The sequence below is a fragment of the Neovison vison genome, chromosome 10, assembly GCF_020171115.1.
Source record: "Neovison vison isolate M4711 chromosome 10, ASM_NN_V1, whole genome shotgun sequence".
NCBI classification, from domain to species: Eukaryota; Metazoa; Chordata; class Mammalia; order Carnivora; family Mustelidae; genus Neogale; species Neogale vison.
In genome coordinates, this window is record NC_058100.1 from 41,510,874 (window position 1) to 41,534,200 (window position 23,327).

A 23,327-nucleotide genomic window follows, 5' to 3' on the forward strand; every position below is an offset into this window, starting at 1 on the left:
GAAGACAGTGGTGTGGATTTGGCTTTGTTCCAAATACCGTGTTATTGATTTCTAATTTAATTCTACGTGGCCAGAGAATTTACTCTGGGCGACTGGAATCCTTTTATCCTCCCTGAGACTTATTTATGGCCCGGCATGTGGTCTTATATGATCTTCAGGCACTTGAAAACAGCATGTATTCTGCTATTATTGGGTGGAAGGTTTTATAATTTGTTTTTTTTCTGGAGAGCTACCATAAATTTTTTCTTTTTTGGAGAAGCATCTTTTCATCTGGTTTTTTGGCCATCTATCTTCTTTGAAGAAATGTCTCATTGAGTCCTTGCCCACTTTTTAAAGATTTACTTATTTATCTATTTATTTAGAGTGATCATGGGGAGGGGCAGAGGGAGAGGGAGAGAGAATCCAAAGCAGATCCCACGCCGAGTACGGAGCCCGACATTGGGCTCAATCTCATGACCCTGAGATCACAACCTGAGCCGAAGTCAAGAGTCACTCAGGTGACTGAGCCACCAGGCGCCCCCTTTGCCCACTTTTTAATCGGGCTGTTTTCTTGGATATCAATCCCTTATTAGATACATGATTTGGACAAATGTCTTATTCTGTGGGTTGCCTTTTTGCTGTTGATTGTGCCCTTTCATACATAAAAGTTTTAAATTCTGAAGCACTCCAGTTTGTCTTTTGTTGCCTGTGCCTTGGGTGTCATATACAAGAAATTGCTAAATCCAATGTCATGAAATTTTTCCTCTATGTGTTCTTCTAAGAGTCTTATAGTTTCCGTTTTTATATTTAGGTATTTGCTCCATTTTGAATTACTTTTTAAAAACAGTATTAGCAGGGATCCAACCTCATTCTTCTGCACATGGATATCCAATTTTCCCAACATCATTTGATGAAGAGACTGTCCTTTTCCCATTAAGTGGTCTTGGTACTCTGGTCAAAAATCACTTGAACATACATGTGACAATTTACTTCTGGGCTAACTATCCTTTTCCATTGGTCTATATGGCCACCATTTTGCTGGTATCACATTCTTCTGATTATTGTAAGCTTTGTAGTAAATTTTGAAATCAGGAGGTGTGAACCTTCCACTTTTTTCTTCTTTTTCAAGACTGTTTTGTCTCTTGGGGGTCTCTGAAGTTTCACATGAATTTTAGGATAGAGTTTTCTATTCCTAGGGAAAAAAATCATTGGGATTTTGATAGAGGTTGCACTCATTCTATGAATGGCCTTGAGTAATATCGGCATCTAACAATGTTCAGTCCTCCAATCAAAAACAAAGAATGTTATTCTACTTATGTCTTCAATTTTTTCAGCAATGTTTTATAGTTCTCAGTATATAATCCTTTCACCTCCATTGTTAATTCTCAAGTATTTTATTCTGTTAAATGCTATTATAAATGGAAATGTTTCCTTAATTTCCTTTCTGGATTGTCATATAAGAACACAACTGACTTTTGCATGTTGATTTTATATCCTGCTACTTTGTCGAATTTGTTAGTTTTCATGGGTTATTTTTGTGGAATATTTAGAGGTTTCTCCATATAGTATCATGTTCTCTGTGAACAGAGATAATTTTGTTTCTTTCTTTCCAATTCGAATGCTTCCACCATTATCTCTTCATGTACTCTTTCCCCTTGCCTTCTTTTTTCCTTCCTTCTGGGGCTCCCAATGTTGCATCTTTGTTACTGGTCCCATGGGTCCCTGGAATTCTGTTCCATTTTACCTTTTATTCAGTCGTTTCCTCTGTTTTTCAAGATTGAGGACCTACTTCTATTGTTCTATCTTCAAGTTCACTAACTCATTCCTCGGACCTCTCCATTCTGTTGTAAAGCACCAGTCTGTTGACTTTGGTAACTGTATTTACCAATTCTTAAATTTCTATTTGTATCTTCTTTATATTTTCTTTTTTTTCAAAGATTTTTTTAAAAAATTGAGAGAGAGCGTGAGAGATCTGAGAGAGAGAGAAGAGGGAGAAGCAGACTTGCCGCTGAGCAGAGAGCCTGACTCAGCACTCGATCCCAGGACCCCGGGATCATGACCCAAGCTCCTACATCTTCTTTATATTTTCTATCTTATTACTGAGACTTTCGTATTTTTTTCATTTGTTTGGAGGGTGTTCATAATTGCTCACTGGAGCATTTTTGTAATGGCTGCTTTAAAACCTCTGTCAGGATCTGTGGATTCTCTCCGCCCCCAACCCCCCAACCCCCCCACCCCCCGGCCCATTAAGATTAAGATCTTCCTGGTTCTTGGTAAGACAAGTGATTTGCAGTTGAAATCTGGACATTCTGTATATTTGGTTGAGATTCTGAATTTTATTTAAATCTCCTGTTTTAGCTGGCTTTCTCTGACAGTACCCCAGTAGGAGAAGGAAGAGGCAATAATCGGGAGAAAATACCTTTTATGCCAGGTGGAGATAAAAGTCCAGATTCCCCACTTGGCTTCTTACTTGTACTGGGCTTCCACTTTCCGGCAGGTAAATTTCTGTTTGTTTCCTTTAATAGGACATAATCACTATGCTTTCATTTTACTGACCATTCTGTTACGTAACTTCTTTTTTAGTTCAGAAACACACTTGATACTAATATTCTCTATTTGGAGATTCGTAGGGGGCATTCATATGTATCAGAGTCTGGGGCATTCAAATAACTCTTATAAGACATGCCTGATGATTATGGTGCAACATGCCTTGCTGTATTCTGTCCTCCCTCCCTCCATCCCACCTGCTCCCATGCTACGGTGTGATATTACACATTTAGAAGAAAGCTGTTTAATCCAGAGGCCAGGGGGACTTACAGAGTCCAAGGAAGGAGTCCCTGAATTCCCCATCCCCACACAGTGTTGGGTGTATGTACATTTTTCTCTAGTGAGTCAGTGGCTCTTATCAGATTCAAAAATAAACATGCGATCAAAGAGGTTAAGAATCACTGTAGCAGACGAAGGAATGGGAATCACAGAACCGAATGCTTTAAATCAGCCATCTGGGGGGCCTTAAATTTAGGGGGTAAGCTGGAGTAGAAAGAGACCCATATGGTTGTACTTTGAGCTTTCCTCTGATGTGTCTGAGTAGCTAATAGCTCTGTGAGAATGAGAGAAACGTCCAGGGCTTGTGGCCTGCGCCCCCTGCTCAGGCCCAGCAAAAGCTAAAAAAGATCCTCAAAATGTAAAATCCTTCATCAAAATGAAATGAAAAGGGAAAGGCACATGACAGTGTAATGTAAACAATTTACATCTAAATAAAAAATGATTACCGAAGGGGAAGAAGTCTGGTGTTTTCCAAGCTGCTTCAGCTTGGCCAGCTTAGCCCAGGGTGAGGGAGTCAGCAGCCAGAGCTCCCAAGAAACAAACAGGTTCACTGATGAGACAGCCCAGACCAAGAGGGTTGCCCACGAGCTCCAAGAAGTCAAGTTAGTGGCTAACAAAATTCTTCCAAGAAATAAACGGAAAGGAATGAAAACAGATTAGAGAAAGGAGGAGAGAAACACTGCACAGGGACCCCAGGACTGGCCTGTGACAGCAGTCAGAAGCATTTCAGCAGAGCCCAGTGGAGATGAAAGCCTAAAGCAAGTCAGCATTGGGCTAAGTGGATCCCTTCCCCGGAGGAGGCTGGCCTAATGGGATCTGCAACCAATTTCTGCTTCTGAAGCCTTTCTCATTCCTGCTCCAAAATCAGCCTTTGAAACCCTTTTCAAGTTCTTTCATCCTATTATTTTCAGAGTCTCTAGTAAAGAATATCTAAGAAAACATCAGTATCAAAAGGCAGAGAACAGATCTTCCCTTTTCCCTCTCGGGGTACCTGAGCCCTAAGAAAACTCAGGAAGAGAGGCTTTCTGCAGAATGAAACCAGCCTGCTCCTAGGCTCCCAGGTCCTGTGGGCTTGCAAAGCAGTGGTCATGCCCTGCCTGGCCCTGTGTGTGATGATGGCCATGTCCTGCCTGGCTCTCTGTTTGACATCATAATTTGTAACAAGATAGATGTATCTTTGGTCTTCATCCTAGTTTCTGACACAGAGCTTCTAGAACCCTTAGAAGTTCCTAAGTGCAGCAAGCAATAAAAGTGTCTCTTGTTATGTTAATAACTCGGAAAGCACCTGGCGGAATGGGGTTAGTTACCAGGAAAACCAACCACGTGATTGACCTCTGAGGAACAAAGAGGAGTTAGAGGCCAATGACTTAATCAATCATACCTGGGTAATAATGGAGCCTCTATGAAAACCTTAAAGGTTTGGGGTTTAAAGAGCTTCCAGGTTGGTGAACACGCGGAGATCTCTGAAGACTGGTGAGCTCTGAAAGAGGGTGGAAGCTGTGTCCCCAGACAGTGCCATTATTCCTATTATTATTATTATTAGCCCTTAACTTGTGGCATCTGATGCTATCTCTGAGCGGAAGGTATCAGAGCTGAACGGAAGCACAGCACACCTAGCTGGTGTCCCAGGACTGCTTGTTGGACAGGAAAACCCTCGCCACACACTGGAACGGGCGCGATCGAAGCCTCGCTCTGCTAGTCATGCTCAGCTAAGGCCTAGCCAGGATCTGTCCACCAGCCATAGACACATTACATTTACGTATTAGCTGAAAGGACAGGACCAGGGAAGAGCTTTTTAAGATCTCCATTCATTAAAAACTCCATTCATTCAAGCACGTGCTTAGTAGATTTTGCTGTGTTTGGGGCTCGTGTATCTGTTAGGTGGCGCCAGGAGAGAGAGAACATGCCATATGAAACGCTGGGGAGCCGTTACAGAACATAATTGTTCAACAGGGGACACGCCGTATCACCCCAAACTACAAACCCAAGTGTGGAAGGGACCAGAGGGTGGAAGAACCATCAGAACAATGATTCCTAGAACAAGAGAAATCCTTCAGAGTCTCAGAATCCTTGGGCCTTGGCAAAACCCCCTCACACGCTACCTCATTTGCTTCTCCAAACCACTCTACTGGGTAGGGATGATCTTCATTGTAAAAGGAAGAAAATTCTATTCAGAGGGATTCAGAGTCATGGGACTCTCGCGTGACCCTTGTCACTCTAAACCTGAGGGCTCTCCCCACCGGGCAACATGGACGGGCATTTCGGTTGATAATCAAAACGTGGCAAGAGCCTCAGCGACTTCCAGAGCCAAATAGGAAGCGTGGGGTCAGGCCACGCTTTAACCCCAGGCCTCAGGGCAGCCTTGGAGATGCTGCTCCGAGAATCTTCCATTGGCAGCGGTCAGGGTCCATGCGGGGCCCTCCCTTTGGTACCAGGAGGAGGAGGTGCTAAAAGAGTTAACAAAGGAAGCTTCTGGAGGCGAGGTAACATCACTAGAAGAACGTGAAGAAGGCAGCATGGAATGGGCCCGGGGGAGGCAGAGGGGCAGAAAGAGGGCCATGAGGCAGGCGGGGATGGCTTCAGCATCCACCCAGCCCACGCAAACCTGTAAATCCTCTTCTAGGTATCTGTCTGCCTTCCTGCCTTTGCAACTGATGCTTTTTCCAAGAGTTGTGTGCACACAGAGGCGATAATGCCTCACGCAAGGAATGAGGCGACCTAACTCTCCACTCAGCTGACATCAGGGACTCAGCAGACCTGCAGGGATTTCTGCACGCTCAGTCTCACCAGCAAGTCCCACCTGCCTAACCGGGCCAGTGTGCAAGGAGAGCACAGAGTCTGAGATTCCAGCTGCGACTTAATGTCCTGTTTGCATGTCTGCCTCCCCCACTGCACTGGAAGGACAAAGAAAGAATTTAATCCACACATTAAATTGAATTAATTTGAATTAAATGGAACAAACTAGTCCTGGCTCTGCCTCACCCAAAGGATGACTTTGGACAGACTCTAGAATGTCCCCACGCTCCAGCTCCTTCATCTTTCAAAAGGGAACAAAACCATCTGCCCCAGTGACCTCATCTGTCATGGGAACCAGAGAAGTAAGGAGCAGTAATTTTTTAAAAGATTTATTTATTTATTTTAGAGAAAGAGGGGAGAAGGGCAGAGGAGAGGGAGAGAGAATCTGGAGCAGACTCTGCCCCGAGCTGACGCAGGCCGCGATCTCAGGACCCTGAGATCACGACCTGAGCCGAAACCAAGAGTCGGGACCCTTAATAGACTGAGCCCCCGGGCACCCCTACATATGAGCAGTATTAATGTTTTCTAGTCCTACAGAAATAGAAAGGATTAATTTGAGCTCTAATAAAACAACTTGCCGGTGACCCTGGGTTGGATACACGATGCACTTGAGACATTTCCCCCATGTTACTTTTGTCAAAACGTTCTCACGGCTGACCCTCCCAGGAAGTATCTTCTGACTCATGGATTCGACTAGAGGCCAGCTACTAGCCAGGCCAGTAAAGGGACGTTTTCCCGGAGACTGTGAGAGATGGCGAGGCGTTCCTCCCCATCTGGGAAGAGCCGTCGGACAAGGTAAGAGCAGGACGAGTCATGTGCCTTCAGGAATCTCAGTGTTCTTCCTGGTGACCACAGGCTTATGTCAACAAAAGATCAGGAAAGGGAATATGGCTATCATTAAAAAAAAAAGGAAAAGAAAGGCAAAAAACCAGGCACTAGGGAATTTCATTTTTAAGGCTCTTTGAGGCATTTGTGATTTCTCTCTTCCACACGTGGGTAGCTGCCCTGTCATGGGACCAGCCAGCCCCGGGCCTTCGCGGAGCAACCTGAGGGCCGGCTGGGATCTCTCCACTGCAGCGCTTCTGCAGACGAGGGCCCCGTGGCCCGGGGGGTCCTGTTCAAGTATCAGGGGCTCCGCGTGAAACCACACACATCAGGTCTCCCTGGGACCCGCCAACACCTGGACCCGGTGAGGACATCAGCTCTCCATCTGGAAGCCACGGTTTGGGTGGGAGGGGGCTCGGCGGGGGTGGGAAGGTGGAGGCAGCAGAGAGCCCAGGGGCGTGGAGGCTCATGAAGAGGGTGAAAATAAACATCTTTCTTGTATTCCAGCACAGACCCAGTTCTCCCATTCAGTTTCTCGGCGCTTAGCGCTACCGTCGCATGTGCGGCTCTCCCTCCTCCCCGCCTTCCCCCCACAGGGAACACCTCCTCCTTTCAGGTCTTTGTACAGCACTGAACGGGTCACCAAGATAACTGCAAAGACCTCCTGGTCTCCTGGGCGTCAGGTGTCCCTACTATGGGATACCGCGTCTTACTGGGTTACTGTGCTTCCCAGATAACGAGCTTTTAAAAAAAAAAAAAAAAAAAAAAAATTGAAGGCTCATGGCGACCCCGTGTCAAGCAGGTCTACGGACACCATTTTTCCAAGAGCATTAGTGCACTTTGTGTCTCTGTGTCACATTTTGGTGATTCTCATGATGGCTCAACTATTTGGTCATTATTATATTTGTTACGGTGATCTGTGATTGTTTTTAAAAAAAGATTTTATTTATTTATTTACTTGACAGAGAGAGAGAGAGAGAGATAGTGAGAGAGGGAACACAAGCGGGGGGACTGGGAGAGGGAGAAGCAGGCTTCCCGCTGAGCAGGGAGCCTGGTGCGGGGCTCGATTCCAGGACCCTGGGATCCTGACCTGAGCCGAAGGCAGATGCTTAACGGACTGAGCCACCCAGGTGCCCCGATCTGTGATCTTTGATGTTACCACAGTAATTGTTTGGGGGCACTATGGACCAAGCCCATATAAGGCACATATAATAAATATGTACATAACAAACATGGTGTGTGTTCTGACTGCTCCACCACTGGCCACTCCCCACCACCCCTCCTCGGGCCGCCCCATTCCCTGCGACATGATCCTGAAATCAGGCCAATTAATACCCTTCTAACAGCCACCGTGTGTCCAGGTGAAAGGAAGATTAAATCGAAAGCCAGAAATTATTAAGGCGAGTGAGGAAGCTGTGTCTAAACTGAGGCAGAGGGGATGGCGGCGGAGGCACCGAACAGTGAGGCAAGCGGTGAACGCAAAGGGAAAGTTCTCGAAGGAGGTTACAAGTGTTATTCCTGTGAACACACAAATGGTAAGAAAGTGAAACAGCCTTACCGCTGCTGTGGAGGACGTTGCAGCGGTCTGGAAGGAAGATCAGCCACGACATTCCCTCAAGCCAAAGCCTAACCTAACTTACGGAGCTAGTTACCCATAAGATCCAGCCAAGATAATAAATGAAGATGGCTGCACTGAGCATGAGGCTTTCAGTAGAGACAAAATGGCCTTATCCTGGAAGAAGAGGTCATCTAGAACTTTCACAGCTACAGAATAGAAGTCAATGCCTGGCTTGAAACCTTCAAGAGACAGGCTGACTCTCAGGCACTAAGGCAGCTGGTGACTTTAAGCTCTGACCTACCACTTAGGGGAAAAAATGATTCCTTTCAAAAGATTTCGGCCTGTTGATAATGCACCTGGGCACTCAAGAGCTCTGACGGAGCAGGGCAAGGAGATTAGTGTTGTTTTCATGACCACGAACACAACATCCATCTAACCCCATGGATCATGAAATAATTTGCAATTTCAAGTCTTAATACGGAAGAACTACATTTCATTTGGCTGCAGCAGCCACAGAGCAGGATTCCTCTGACGGATCTGGGCAACGTAAATCAAAAGCCTTCTGGAAAGGATTCACCTTTCTATTTCATCTACTCTAGAGGCCATTATGAACATCCGTGATTCATGGGACGTCGTCAAAATATCAACATTCACAGGGGTTTGGAGGAAGTTGACTGCAACGCTCAGGGAGGACTCTGAGGGGTTCAAGAGTTCAGGGGAGGAAGTCACGGCAGAAGGGGAGGAAAGAGCAGGAGAACGAGACTCAGGAGCGGAGCCCGAGGACGGGACGGACGGGCTGCAACCTCACGACGGACCCGAACGGATGAAGCTGCTTCTCATGGAGGCGCAAGGAAAGTGGGTTCTTAGATGGCATGTACTTCTGCTGGAGATGCCGTGAAGATCATTGAAACGACAACCAAGGTTCGGAATATCCCATAAACTAAGTTGATAAGACAGCAGCAGGGTTTGAGAGGACTGACTCCAGCTCTGGGAGAATTTCTCCCACGGGTCCCATGCTATCCCACAGCATCGCATGCTCCAGAGAAATCCCTCATGAAAGGCAGCGTCCATTGATGAGCCAAACTTCACCTTTGTCTTATTTTACGAAATCGCCACGGCCACCCCAACCTTCAGTGCCCACCACCCCGACCCGTCAGCAGCCACCAGCAACAAAAATATTATGACTCCCCGAAAGCTCAGACAACAGTTAGCATTCTTAAGCCATAAAGTATTTTAAAATTACGTATATATTTTTCTTTCAACATAATTCTATGACACACTTCATAGACGAGACATATCATATAAACATAATTTCCATAGACGCTGGGAAGCCGAAAACTTCACTAGACTCTCTTAACTGTGACACTAGCTTCATGGCAGCGCTTTGGAACCAAGCCTGCAGCCCCTGTGAGCAGGGCCTGTTGTGTGTGACCAGTGCTCTGCGGGCAGCGGTGGCACACTGGCAGGAATACAGGGAGAAAACCTGCACTTACGGTAGAGAAAATGTCTTGGTAAAGACCCAAGTGTGATCAAGTTCAAAGTATCCTGGGCAGCAGGGCACGGCTCAGTGTATGCTGGCCATGGGGAGAGGGAGGGAAGGCTAGAAGGGGGTGTGGGCTGCAAAGGTGGGCTCTGGGCAGGTGTTCAGGAGGCTGGCCTGAGACTCAGGTGGAGATTAGGGACTATGGTCTGTGGGGGTAGGAGGGGGGGCATGGGGAAGGGTGACCTGCTCCCCTGGAGTAGGGCACAGGTGTAGTGATGTCCCGAAGGCCAGTTCGTGCCCGTTATTAAGACCTGACTGTTACATTGTCATGAATTTTAGGAGCTGGTCGATTTTCCATGGGTAGTTTGAGATCAGCCACAGTGCACGCATTTAGACCACAGAAATCCACAAACATCCCAAATCAGATTTTCTCAGAGCTGGTCGTTATGTCGAACAATGATGGGCATGTGTGTGTGTGTGTGTACATGCACTACATAGGGTCACTACAAGTCACAGGGACGCAGCCTAGTGACCGGCGGACCCGGTACGCCCCGCAGAAGGACACACGGTCCTGGCACACTCACCAGTCTGAGGTTCTTCATCGCCTGGGGGAACATGCCTTGGTGCAACTGTAGTTTGCCGACTTTCATTACCTGCACCCCTCGGACGGGATGGCTTCCGGGGAAGAAAATCCTGGAAGAAACCGAAGGGTAAATCATGTCAGCAGCTCTCATCTTTGTGGCCAGTGTCCAGTCAGGAGACCATGAAAGGGTCGGGGGCAGACCCCGGCTGGGGGTGTTCGGGAGCGACCGAGAGGGTCAGCTGGGTAGTCAGGACGGGCGGTGTCCTTTGTGTCAGGAAGGAAATCACGGGCCTGGAAAGTCTCCCTAATCAACATGAGAGAAGGGAGACAAGGGTGCATCTCTGCGTTTCTCTCGGGGAGCGGGTGGGGACACGTGGAGAGACCAGGTGCTGAACTTATCCTCCAGCCTTGTCTATGAGGTTCCAGCACCTAGAACAGCTCTGGAACAGAAGATGGCCACTCAGTACATATTCAGTCGACAAATTAAGTGTTCACGACGCCCCATGGATGTCCCACTGAGATGCCACCATGCCCTCCTTTTAACCACCAAGCCCTTGGAGTTCATCGTGGCCCATCTTTCGTACAGGTCCTGTGTATTTACTTATCATCTCACTACATTACGGAGCTTTTATTCCGGCCCCCTATCTGTGTTCTCCATGCTGTCCTGCATGCAGGTGGCGCTCAATAAAAGCTTGACCTCTTCCCCACATAACAGAATAGAAGAGTGTTCTAAGTAGAGCAAGGAATGAAAAACTCAGGGCTATGCTCCAGACCGGATATAACCTCCATGTGACTCAACAAGAATTTATGATATCAGACTCAATAAAATGTGTACCTCTGCCCCCACAACATCTAGCTTAGTCTATCGAACTCCGCTGTATGTTCGAGATTCTTCCTGGAGCCGGGGGATGTCTAGCTATGAACTTTCCCCTCGAGGCCCAACCAGCCCACCAGACACAAGACAAACATCCATTCCACAGTTAGAAAATAGGACAGGAGAGGGCATCGTTTTGTGCCATGCTCAGCTCACCAAGTGAATTACACGGAGAGAATCATGCAGGAGCTCTGAAGAGAGAGAGGCGACAGGCAGTTGGCTGGACCAGGAAGGTTTCCTGGAGGAAGGAAACAGGATATAAACTGGCCTCCAAGGGTTGGGACCAGCCTGGCTGGGCGGGAACAGGGAAGCCCGTTCACACTGCTTGCATGAGCAAGGGCACATGCTCCAAGGCTGCGTGTCCAGAGACGACAGGTTCTGCCCTAAGAGTCGTGGCTCACATGGGGCTCACCATGTGCCAAGCTCTGCTCTGAGGGCTTCTCCCTTGTGAACTCGTGGAACCACATTGAAGCTACTGTGTGACGGACAGGAGGGCGCGTCACCAGGAGACACATATCCTCTGGTAAGTGGACACAGTCTCCTCGCCGTTCCTTCTCCCTGAACCTCAACTCTTCCCCACACGAAAGGTGATACAGAAACCCCTTTCGTTCGTGCTCTTCAGAAAATGGGAAGCAGTCCTTGAGAGGAGGTATTTCAGTCGACAGGAGGTCGGCCATGCTGCTTTGAAAGAACTGTGAAGCGAGGGGGAGGAAAGAGACAAAGGCGACACCTGGGTCTTGGATTTTTCTTCATCTCTTGAGTGGGCCAGGAGATCAGTCACTTCACCCCTCACCCCGGACAAGATGAACATCATTATCTACTTGTGTGGACGAGATTTTAAGAGCCGCAGACAAAAGGCTTAAGTACAGAACACCATTATCAGAAGGTAATTGCCCCGGACGCTTTCCTCAAAAAGCACACCTGGATTTGGGATTTGATTTTATTGCTATGAATATGGAATAATTAAATTTAAAGGCCAAGAGGTAATTTTATACTAAAAATCATGCCACTAAATGGATGTCTGTCATGTCGGTTAGCAGAAGGAGAGAAAAACCCTTGGTTCTGTGCCGGGAGAGAAAGTGGCGCGTAATTACGCCCTCACAGGTACCTGCTCCGGCTGCCTAAAGATATTAAAGTAAAAAACAAAGTGAAGTTTAGTCGGGAGAGGATGAGGGGACGCCTCTGCCAGGGGGGCTTCCACATAAATATTTATGGAGCAGTGTCGCGGCTCCGGCGAGCTCTGACCGTGTGCCCGGATTGTTTCTGGAAGCCTCCCAGCTGCCATCTGGAATAACAATCATGATTACTTGCTGGAGTTTCCCCCAGAGCAACTCCGGGGAAGCTCCCTCCTGCTGGGAGAAGGTCCCCAGCGAGGACACATGGGTGACCGTGATGAGGACAGAGGAGGGCCTGCCAGCTGTCTTCAATCATGGCTCCGCCAAAAATGAAGGCCAGCGCAGAGTCTGACCCAGAAATGGCCCAGACCATTGGGTCTTAGTCAATGGGTCTTAGTCAAAGACTAAGGGGGCGCCTAGGAGTGCGGGGACCAAGGCAGGAATCTGAGTAGGATGGAGCAGGGGGGCCTACGAGAGGCCGTGTTCTGCGCCCAGGGTGGTAAGGAATGAGAAGTCCCAAGAGCATCCCTGCCCTGGATGGGACCCAGTCTAGCTGCAGGGGTGAGGCAGATAAACTCACGACACGGAGAGGAGTGCGAGGGCTGCTGTGGCACAGACATGGGGCTCCAGAAGCAGGAGAGCCCTTGATGACCAGGGGAGCCTTTCTGGAGCCACACAGCCTGAGGTGGTCCTGACCGGAAGGGGCCATGGGATCCCAGGACAGGCACGTGGGGCATGGGAAGACACGGGCAACTCAAGGGACGGTCAGGAGACAGAACACAAGGTGGGATAGGACACCGCCCTCGGGCCAGGCCACACAGAGACAGAAATGCAAAGCCGAAGTTTGGACTTCTGCTCGTCTGCAGCTGGGCACCCCTGAAGGGGGCTGTGATTATTTTCATCAGAATGGGAGACAAAGAAAATCTGAGAAGAGGCACTACAGACAGGACAGTGTGAACAGGACGGAAGAGAAAGATCTGATAGAGCTGATGAGGCAGGGTCTAGAGGCTTGCCGGGCTCCGGCAGAGCTGGAGCTGACTGCAGGACCCAGGAACAGAAATGCCAGCTACAGAAATGCAAGCAGAGAACACAGGAACAAAATCATTCCACGGGCCTACTTGTTTGGTGTTATATATTCCCTTTCCGTGGGTACGATGCTAGCCATCACGCACTCCAGAATGCTGAGCCCAGGATAGAAAAACTGCCTTTATTTTCTGTGGCGAGTAAGTGCCTAGGAAGGAATGTGCTTAAATAAGCAGAGCAAAATAGCACACATGCTAGCTTTGACTAAGACTCATAAGCACCAGGATTTTGCTGCCCTGCTCTGCGAGGAGGCTACGAGTCTGGAAAGAGGAATGCCTCAAGCTCAAGGCTCTCAGGTAGTCCTGGTGGCAGGACCTGCCCTGCCGGCCCCACTGAGGTTTCCCTACATGATGTAATTACCAATCACACTGCTTCACTATGGGGAGCAGCTTTGGCATTGAAAGCAGGAAGAAAAACATTGATTGTTCGGGATGATTTTTTTAGAACTGATGTCAAAGACATGACTGAAATTAAAAGAAGAGCTCAACTTGCCTCTGTAAACTGTACTTCAGAGTAACCAAACAGATCAAAGAACGATGGAGAATTTTATAATGGATGGATTATGTTGTTACCATCAGAACCCACCAACCACTGTTAGCATCCTTATAGTGTAAAATTCAGACCTCGGGTGCTCTCTGATACCATGTAACAGGAATCGTTCTGTACTATCTAAACAAACAAAACTGAATTTAATCAAGCCCACGCAGTTAAATTTCATTTCATGGGAAAAACAAGTGATAGAGGATCAAATAGAAGCAACCAGCTAAATCTGAGATATGGGAAATTCTATAGGACTTTGATGCGCAAGTTCAACAAGTCAGTGGCATGAAAAGAGAAAGATGGCAGCAGAGGAGACCACTCTAGATTAAGAGAGACTCAAAAGATACAACAACCAGATGTCACATACAGCCCTTGTGCATCTGACCTCAAACAAAACAATCATTAAAAGACATTTCTGGGAATTCTAGGAAATCTGAACCTGAAAAGGCAGTGTCGGCATGTAAGGAAATGTCCGCATTTTTCCGAGATGCCAGCTAATGTATGAGTGGATAAAATGATGTCATGTCTGAGATCTGATTTAAATTTCTTCAGCAGAATTTCTCCTTCCAGCAATGTTGGATTAGTTTATTTCACATCAAACCCCTTGGTAAAAACAAGAAAAATTAGGACAAAATTTACAAAATAACTGAAGATATTACAGGCCACTGAGGCAAAGGGGTCTGGAAGAGTCAAAACTGCAGAAAGAACAGAAGCTCAAGAAGGTGATTCGTACATTTGCTGCCACCTTCCCCTTCGCAGACTCGAAAGGCAGATGGACTCAAGAGCTGAGCAGAGGTTTTGACCATCTCAGAAACGAACATACAGAAATGAGCTCAGGGTGCAACAAGGATGAAAAGGAGCCCTGGTAAACATCCTTGGCTTTCATCTGTGGCCCCCAAAGGGCTACAGTCTAAGAGTAGTGGTAAACCAGAAAGAGACCAGCCCTCACAGACTCAATCCTTCACACCCTGAAGGGATTAAGGTGACGTGTTCCTACAAACTACCCAAAGCAAAAGTAAGTTCTCTTTGAAGTAAAATGACATCCTGAACCTAAAATTATCTTTCTAACGTCCTCCAACTGCAGGACACTCGGTAAAATTATAACCAGGCGTACAAAAAGCAAAGCGCTGTCTGAAAACCAAGGGGAAAAAAAAACCATGGACAATGAAACAGACCTATGGGTACTCAAAGTCAGGTCTTTAAATGTAAAAAGTATGTTTGAGAACTTAAATAATAGAAAAGAACTTTAGCAGAAAATTAGAAATAAAGTAAAAAATAACCAATGAAATTTCTGGAACCAAAAAATAGAAAACCAGAGTCAAGAACTCAATAGCTTGACATCAGATGCAACACAGCCAAAGAAAGAATTAGTAAACTGGAAGGCAGGTCAAAAGAATGTATCAGTTGCAAAACACAGAGAGGCAATGAAATGGACTCGGGGATCTCATATATGTTAACTGGAATTTCAAATTAGATTAGAAAGGGAATGGAGTCAAAGAAATATATGAAGCTATAATGGCTGAGAATTTCCAAAACTAATAAAAGATAGCAAGTAACAGATTCAGAAATGCTAAGAAGTACAAAATAGAATAAAATAATTCAACACAAAGTGGGGGGGATAAAATAAGTGTTGCAAAATTTTAAATTACTGTATCTGGATGATGGATATAAGAAGGTTCATCATATTTTATTTTTGTGTATGCTTGAAATTTTTCATAGGAAGAAAACAGGACACTGAGTTTTACTTTTTCACTTTTGGGAATTATGGACTCTAGCAGATAACTGCCTCAAGTTTCAAAAATTTTTGGATTTTTAATGATTTCTAAGCCTCATATAGAAATGACATGGAAACTCACGAGGGACTGGGCCAAGGAAGCCTGAAAGGCAGATGGAGTCATGTGGTGTTCCTCGCAGCTTAAGTTAAACCAGCTGCTGTATGAAAGTTACTCATGCCTTTGTGGTAGGGTAGCTTCATTAGTAATATGATACACTTTTGCTGTTAGTTTTTAAAAAAAAAAGAAAAAAGAGGGGCACCTGAGTGGCTTAGTTGTTAAGCATCTGCCTTTGGCTCAGGTCATGATCACAGGGTCCTGGGATCCAGCCCCTCATTGGGCTCTCTGCTCAGTGGAGAGCCTGCTTCTCTCTCTCCCACTCTGCCTGCTTGTGCTCCCTCTCTTGCTGTGTGTCTGTCTTAAATAAATAAAACCTTAAAAAAAAAAACCCACAAAGATCTTAACTTTGGGAAATGAAACCAAAGAAAGAAAAGACAGACCAGTATATACTATACTAGAAATCGCTTTAAAACAAGAACTATTTCTTACCATGACCTTAATTAATCCCACAGTGAGTCTGGAGATGTGCTCTTCCGCAACAGGCACAACGAATCCTTCCTCCTCACTCACCTCCACTGCCTGCCTTGCGGGCTACAGGAAGATCAGAGCCATGAATGCTCACCTGTTTCCAAGAGAGGATGATCCTGCATTCTTGCCTCAAGTGAATCCTCACCTCCTGTTTTATCTGTGATATGTGTTGCTGGGCCCCCATCACTGGCAGGGGGATCTGCCCTACACCCCCAGCACCTACCCCTTGAGTATGAGAAAATAAAATGCATGTGCCTGTTATAATTCCACCACATATTACCATAGCATTTTATAACCTTACAATGAGATTTTGTCTCACCGCAATTAGATTTTTCTTGGGTTTCATTTACCCCACAAAATGAGTAAGCAGAATCATCGCCTTATGCAAAGATTACATTTTGACTCCTCCTAATTTCCACTAAATAGAGGTCCAGCACCCAAAAGGCAAGACTTTTTTACTCTCAGAAGTTTAGCAATTTATAGTTGTTGGTACATTACCTATTGTTACGAAGAATCTCTAAATCAGAGAAGAACACAAGAGCTTTTTTATTTTAAATATTTATGTAATTTGGGCTCAGAAACAGAGGTTTTATAGTAGATAAATTCGAATGAAGGAATTGGGATATTTAGGCTGAAGTCCTGTTTCTACCAAGTAGTTACCTGACTGACCCCCTTACATCACAAATAACCTAAGACAAGAGATGGGAGAACATTTAGAAATAGCCACAGCCTAACACAAGCTAGTATCATTAAGTCCCCAGGGCTAGTGAACGTATGGTAATTAGATGTGACACACTGTTATATCCACACTGAAATTAACAATAGGGAAAAATTGCCTGATTTTATTGCAAAGTTAAAATAAGTATAGCATAAAAATACTTCTTTCCAATGGCCAAAGGGCCCACTTGGATCAGCTATATGTTTTCCTGTTGTTTTTTTTAAATGCAAGCTGAACGGGGAGCAATGCAGAGCAGCCTGGCGGGACCGTGGTAGTTGGGAGGACACTGACGGAGGGGCACGAGCTGCCTTGTTAAGGAAATGCTTCTGTTGCAGATGGGGTTGGATTTTGAACCTGGAAGTTTGTGTTTTCAACTTATCTTTAGAAAAGTGAACCGCAAAGACATTGCCTGTGTCACATCTGTAACTTGCACATTATGTTCAACTATTTCTGTGTGATGATAGGCTCATGCACCATGTTCTCTCCCACTTGCCAGACCTGCTCACAAGCAGCCTGGGACCCCAGCAGTTCGGTGAGCGGCAGTGAGACGTCATGGTGCTGTCCAGAGCTGGTGCTACCTGTAGGACGGGGCTAAGGACTGCCCAGAATCCTCCAGCCAGGCAGGTGCTACCTTGTTGTACGCAAATAGTTTCCTATAATGCTAACCATGGGGACTGGGCTGTCCTGTATCTGGCTTTTGCCCACATCGTACCTTGTAGTCCTCTTTTTCAGGGTGTGAAATATTTAACAATACTTTGAAGTATTTCAAAGAGGCCGGCCAGCATGACTGAAATACAAAAAGATATTTTAAAATGTAATAAAATGCGGGCAAAATAGTAAAGAATTGTCAGGCCAAAATCTAAGTGAAGAGGGACCCCGAGAAGTAAATAGAATGGTGCAACTATGGTATGCTTATATGCTGGTGCCGCTGGCTTCCTCTACTTTGTTTGACCTTTTTTTGGTTTTGTTTTGTTTTGTTTTTCTAAGCTTGGGGGGCATAAGAGCAAGTCCAGTGTCTACCTAACATCATAGGGTCTAACAGAATCCTTCCTTCTTGCCAATTTCAGGAGACGGACTACAAAAAGGAGTCATAGTAAGGCCAAAAGAAGCCAGAAGCCAGTAGAATAATATCTTCAATGTGCCTAGCACAAAAAATTCCTAGTTTAGTATCATATATCCTCAAAAATATCTTTCTTAATCTGAGCATACAGCTAAAGGGTTCAGGGTTGAGTTTGAGGTGAAGAAAATGTTCTAAAATTGAATGTGGTGATGGCTGCACGTATCTTTGAATATAGTGAATTGTATGCTTTTGATGGGTAAATCATATGGTTGTATGAATTATATTTCTTTTTTAAAAGATTTTATTTGACAAAGAGAGAGCATGAGCGGGGGGATGGGCAGAGGGAGAAGAAAACCCCCAGCTGAGTGGAGAGCCTGATTTGGGGCTCGATCCCAGGACCCTGAGATCATGATCTGCGTGGAAGGCAGATGCTTAACTCACTGAGCCACCCAGGTGCCTCTCTATGAATTAGAGTTCAATAAAGTATTAAAATAATAATGAGACATTAGTACCCCCCAAAACCAAAATACTGAGGTACATATCTAACGAAATACGTACAAGCTCTATATAAGGAAAACTACAAATCTTTGATGAATGAAATCCAAGAAATAAATAAATGGAGAAGTATTCCATGTGTTGATAAGAAGACTCAATATTGTCAAGATGTCACTTTTTCCAAACATGGTCTACAGATTCAATGCAATCCCAACCAAAGTCCCAGCGAGTTTTTTGCAGATATCAGTAAACCGATTCTAAGTTTACACGGAGGCAAAAAGACCCAGAATACCCAACATGACACTGGAGAAGAACAAAGTTGGAGGAATCGATAAGCGGAACTTCAAGACTTACTCTAAAGCTGCAGTAATCAAGAGGGTGTGGTATTGACAAAAGAACAAGCAGATAAAGGGTGCAGAACAGGGAGCTCTGAGCTCTGAAAGACCCACATGTACACAGCTGACTGATCTTTGACAAGGGGGCAAGGGTAACACAATGGAACAAAATCAGGTGTTTTCAACAAATGGTGTGGAAGCAACTGAACATCCACACTGCAAAAAAACAAAAACAAAAACAAAAGAAAAATGAATTCAGACCCAGGTGTTATGCCCTTCACAAAAAATGAACTCAAAATGGATCATAGATCTAAATGTAAAACACAAACCGTGAAACTGCTAGCAGACAACCCAGGGGAAAGCCTAGATTAGTCCTGGGTATGGTGATGTTTAAAAAGAATTTTTTTTAAAGATTTTTCATTTATTTATTTGACAGAGAGAGCAAGAGCATGCATAAGCAAGGGGAGGGGCAGAAGGAGAAGCAAGCTTCCCGCTGAGCAAGGAGCCCCATGTGGGGCTCAATCCCAAGACCCCAGGATTATGACCAGAGCCAAAGGCAGACACTTAACTGACTGAGCCACTATGACATCCCAGTGATGCCTTTTTAGATACAACCTGAAGACATGATCCATGAGAGAAGTAACAGATAAGCTGGAAAACTGAAAGCTTGGGCTCTGTAAAAGACACTATCAAGATAAAGGGAATGTAAGCCACAGACTGAGAAAAAATATTTACAGAAGACACATCTGATGAAGGATTGTTATCCCAAATATACAAAGAACTCTTAAAACTCAACAATAATAATGAAAAACTAGGAAAATGGGCCAAAGATGAGACCAGACATCTCACCAAAGGAGAGATATAGATGGCAAATAGGCATATGAAAACAAGCTTCCATTAGACGTCATAGGGGAAATGCAAATGAAAACAACGAGATACCAGTACACATCTAGTAGGACCAAAATCCAGAGCACTCACACTACCAGATGTTGCCGAGGATGTGGAACAACGGGAACTCCCCTTCCTTGCTGCTGGGGATGTGAAACGGTGCAGCCACTTTGGAAGACAGTTTGGTGGTTTCTTATAAAACTAGACATACTAAATAAAGTAAACCATATGATCTAGGAATCATGATCCTTGGTATTTACCCAAAGGGGCTGAAAACTTATATCCACACAAACACACATATAAATTTAGAGCAGCTTTACTCATAACTGCCAAAACTTGGAAGTAACCAAGATGTCCTTCAGTACATGAATGGATAAACAAATTATCCGGTACAGAAAACAAATGGTTTCTGTACAATGGAATATTATCTGGTACGGAAAACAAACGGTCTATTAAGCCATGAGAAGACATGAACAACTCTAGATGCTTATTACTAAGGGAAAGAAGCCAATCTACACTGGCTATATTTCGAAGGCGTGACATTCCAGAAAATGTAAAACTATGGAGAAAAAAAAAAATCAGTGGCTTCTGGGAGGCGCAAGGGAGGGATGAACAGGTGGTGTTCAAAGGATGTTTAGGGGGGTGAAAACATATGAAACCATAACGATACATTTGTCCACATTCAAAAGATGCATGACACTGAGAGCAACCCCTAATGTAAACTATGGACTCTGGTGATAATCATGCGTCAGTGTTGTAACGAATGTCCCGCTCTGGGGGTGGGGGTGTGGAGAAAGCCAGAGGCTGTGCATGTGTCGGGGTGGGAAATATATGCGAACTCTCTGTACCTTCAATTCTGCTGTGCACTTAAAACTGCTGCAAAAAAAAAAAAGTCTTAATTTAAAAAAAGATGAAATAGAGACATTTTTGGAAAAAGAAAAACTGAGAACTTGTCACTAGTAGAGCTGAACAAAAGGGGTTTCTAAAGGGTGTACTTTTGGAAGAAGCCAAGTGAGCCAAGATGGAACGTCGAAGATACAAGCAGGAATAAAGAACAAAGAGAACGCTGAATATGGGAAACCTACGAATACCGACAAATAAAACAGCGGTTTTGTGGGAGTTAAAAATATGGTAAAAATAAAAATATACAATGATCACAGCAGACCTGTCAACAGTAAAGAAAACAGGATTCACGTACCCTCAAGTGCTTCTCTACCCAGGAAGACCATGAAGCAGTTACTCGCACATTTCCTTTATAATTCTTTTAACAGCTCATGCGTGATGATACACCCTTTGGAATGTATGATATATTTAACAATAAAAAGTCTTAAAACCTGATTAATGCTGTTTTAACTTCTAGGTACAAAGCCAGTGTGTAAGGAACAACTAAGTTAACAGATAATCTAGAGATTGAATGATCTCCAAAGACTGAACGTTGAATCAAGAAGGGAACGTTGTGGTTTAAAAAATAGAAAGAAACGAAATCTTGCCATTTGTGACAACATGGATGGAACTAGAGCGTATCATGCTCAGCGAAATAAGTCAAGCGGAGAAAGACAACTATCATATGATCTCCCTGATATGAGGAAGTGGTGATGCAACATGGGGGCTTAAGTGGGTAGGAGAAGAATCCATGAAACAAAATGGGATAGGGAGGGAGACAAACCATAAGTGACTCTTAATCTCACGAAACAAACTGTGGGTTGCTGGGGGGAGGGGGGTTGGGAGAAGGGGTTAGGGTTATGGACATTGGGGAGGGTATGTGCTTTTGGGTAAATTGGAAGGGGAGGTGAACCATGAGAGACTATGGACTCTGAAAAACAATCTGAGGGGTTTGAAATGGCGGGGGGGTGGGAGGTTGGGGTACCAGGTGGTGGGTATTATAGAGGGCACGGCTTGCATGGAGCACTGGGTGTGGTGAAAAAATAATGAATACTGTTTTTCTGAAAATAAATAAATTGGAAAAAAAATAGACATATCCTACCCTTGTTTGGAGGGAAAAATGATACTCATAAAAAATTAAAAACTCATAAAAAAGCTGCATAATCTAGTTTTAAATAGATGAAATACAGTTTGCCATCAATAATCTTACCAAGTTGTGTGTCTGTATCTAACAATACTACAAGTGCTGTTGTTGACGTGTGTTCCAGAAGTGTGACTGGCACTTTTACGAAATCAGCTGATACAGATGCCAGCTACTCGACAGCCCATACGTCTTGAAGAAGTTTTAAGTTCCCAGAGCACAGGTGTTGGGAGGTGCTGGAATGTGGTGCTGGGAAGCAGAACTATTCCTTCTTCTTTGGTGATTAAAAAAACAATCTATTGGGGCATAAAAGTTGGCACTGCTGAGATGCAGCATCGTGAGAAAGTGAGTCTGTTACAAGGGGTTGGGAAACTGGGGTGCCAAGGCCAGATCCCACCTGGGGCATGTTTTCACAAATAGTGTGACTGGTGGACAGCCACACCCATTCCTTTGCTGAGGGTCGATGGCTGCTTTCCCGACACACCAGCAGGACCCAGGAGTTGACTGCCTGGCTTGCAAAGCCTGACATACTGATTACCTGACTTTGTACAGAAAAAGCTGGCAGACACCTGCTCTATAGTAAAGTACTTTCTAGAAGTTAGAGGCTGGAGATAAGACCTCATACAAAAAAAGAAAAAAAGCTCTATAATGGATAACTATGAATATGTACTGGAAATGTGACTGTCTAGTTGTTTTTGTCACAAGTAACAATAATGATGACTATGATAAATACAGTTAGAGCCCTTGTTACATATCAGGCCCTGATCTAAGGACTCTACCTGCTTTAGCTCAATCTCTCTCTCACTCTTTTTTTTTTTTAAGATCTTATTTATTCATTTGTCAGAGAGAGAGCATGTGCAAGCAGGAGCAGAGGCAGAGGGAGAAGCAAGGAGCCTGAAATGAGACTCAATCCCAGGACTCTGGGATCATGCCCCAAGCTGAAGGCAGATGCTTAATGGACTGTAGTTCAATTTATTTGAAGACAACCCCATGCATAAAAACTTCGGTAAAGATGATATGAAGTGATCAGAGTCTTCTCTACAAAAACGAGTATAAAACTGGAGAGAATTGCCAAAAGCAACCATCTCAGGGCATGAGAAATTGACCAAAGGTGGACAACAAATTGGGAAGTTGTTCATTCTTAAAACAAAACAGAGCTTAGGGTAAGCAAAGGAAGAGGCTATGGTCTGCTTGCCTGGGGCTCTTCCCATCCACTATGCTCCCCCCACCCCCCAGGGAGCCACAGAAGAACAGAAACAATTGCTCCATAGCAGCTGAGTAACTAGAACTTGCAAGCCCATAAGGGAGCCATAAGAAAGCCTGGCAAGAAGTAGAAGCCAAAGGAGACCACTAAGGACTCTGAACGCATACACTGTCCCACACACAGCAGAGGGGGACAACCTTTCAGGTGAAAGATGTCTGAGCAGCACCCCTGTCCACAGCACTGGCTGACCACTACGCTATGCGGTCACAGGGGAGACCTCTAGGGAGCTAGGGCTAAAGCAAAAAACTGAGCAAAGATATCATTAATAAGCTGCACCCCACATCCCCCAGTTTACACCCAGGCCAGTTACAAAACCACCAGCAACAGCCTTCAGAGCAATAAAACAGAATGCGGACTTAATATGTGATTTTACATGTTCGATTTTCAATTAAAAAAATTATTAGGCTGCGGTAGGGGACGGGATGGCCCCCAGATAAAGCTACGATCTAATCTGCACAGTCTATGAATATGTCACCTCACTCAGCAAAGCAAACTCCGCAGATGAGATCAAGGTCAACACAC

The 23,327-nt window shown here is 45.0% G+C and overlaps 1 protein-coding gene across 3 annotated transcripts in view; it reads right to left on the reverse strand.

The window, feature by feature from the left end:
• The window catches only part of SMYD3 (SET and MYND domain containing 3), a 689,511-nt gene that overhangs the window by 6,098 nt on the left and 660,086 nt on the right, over positions 1–23,327 (reverse strand). For all 3 annotated transcript variants that reach the window (XM_044267073.1, XM_044267075.1, XM_044267076.1), the window contains one exon: positions 10,052–10,160. In XM_044267073.1, coding sequence (XP_044123008.1) covers positions 10,052–10,160 — 109 coding nt within the window. The remainder of the gene's footprint in view (positions 1–10,051; positions 10,161–23,327) is intronic.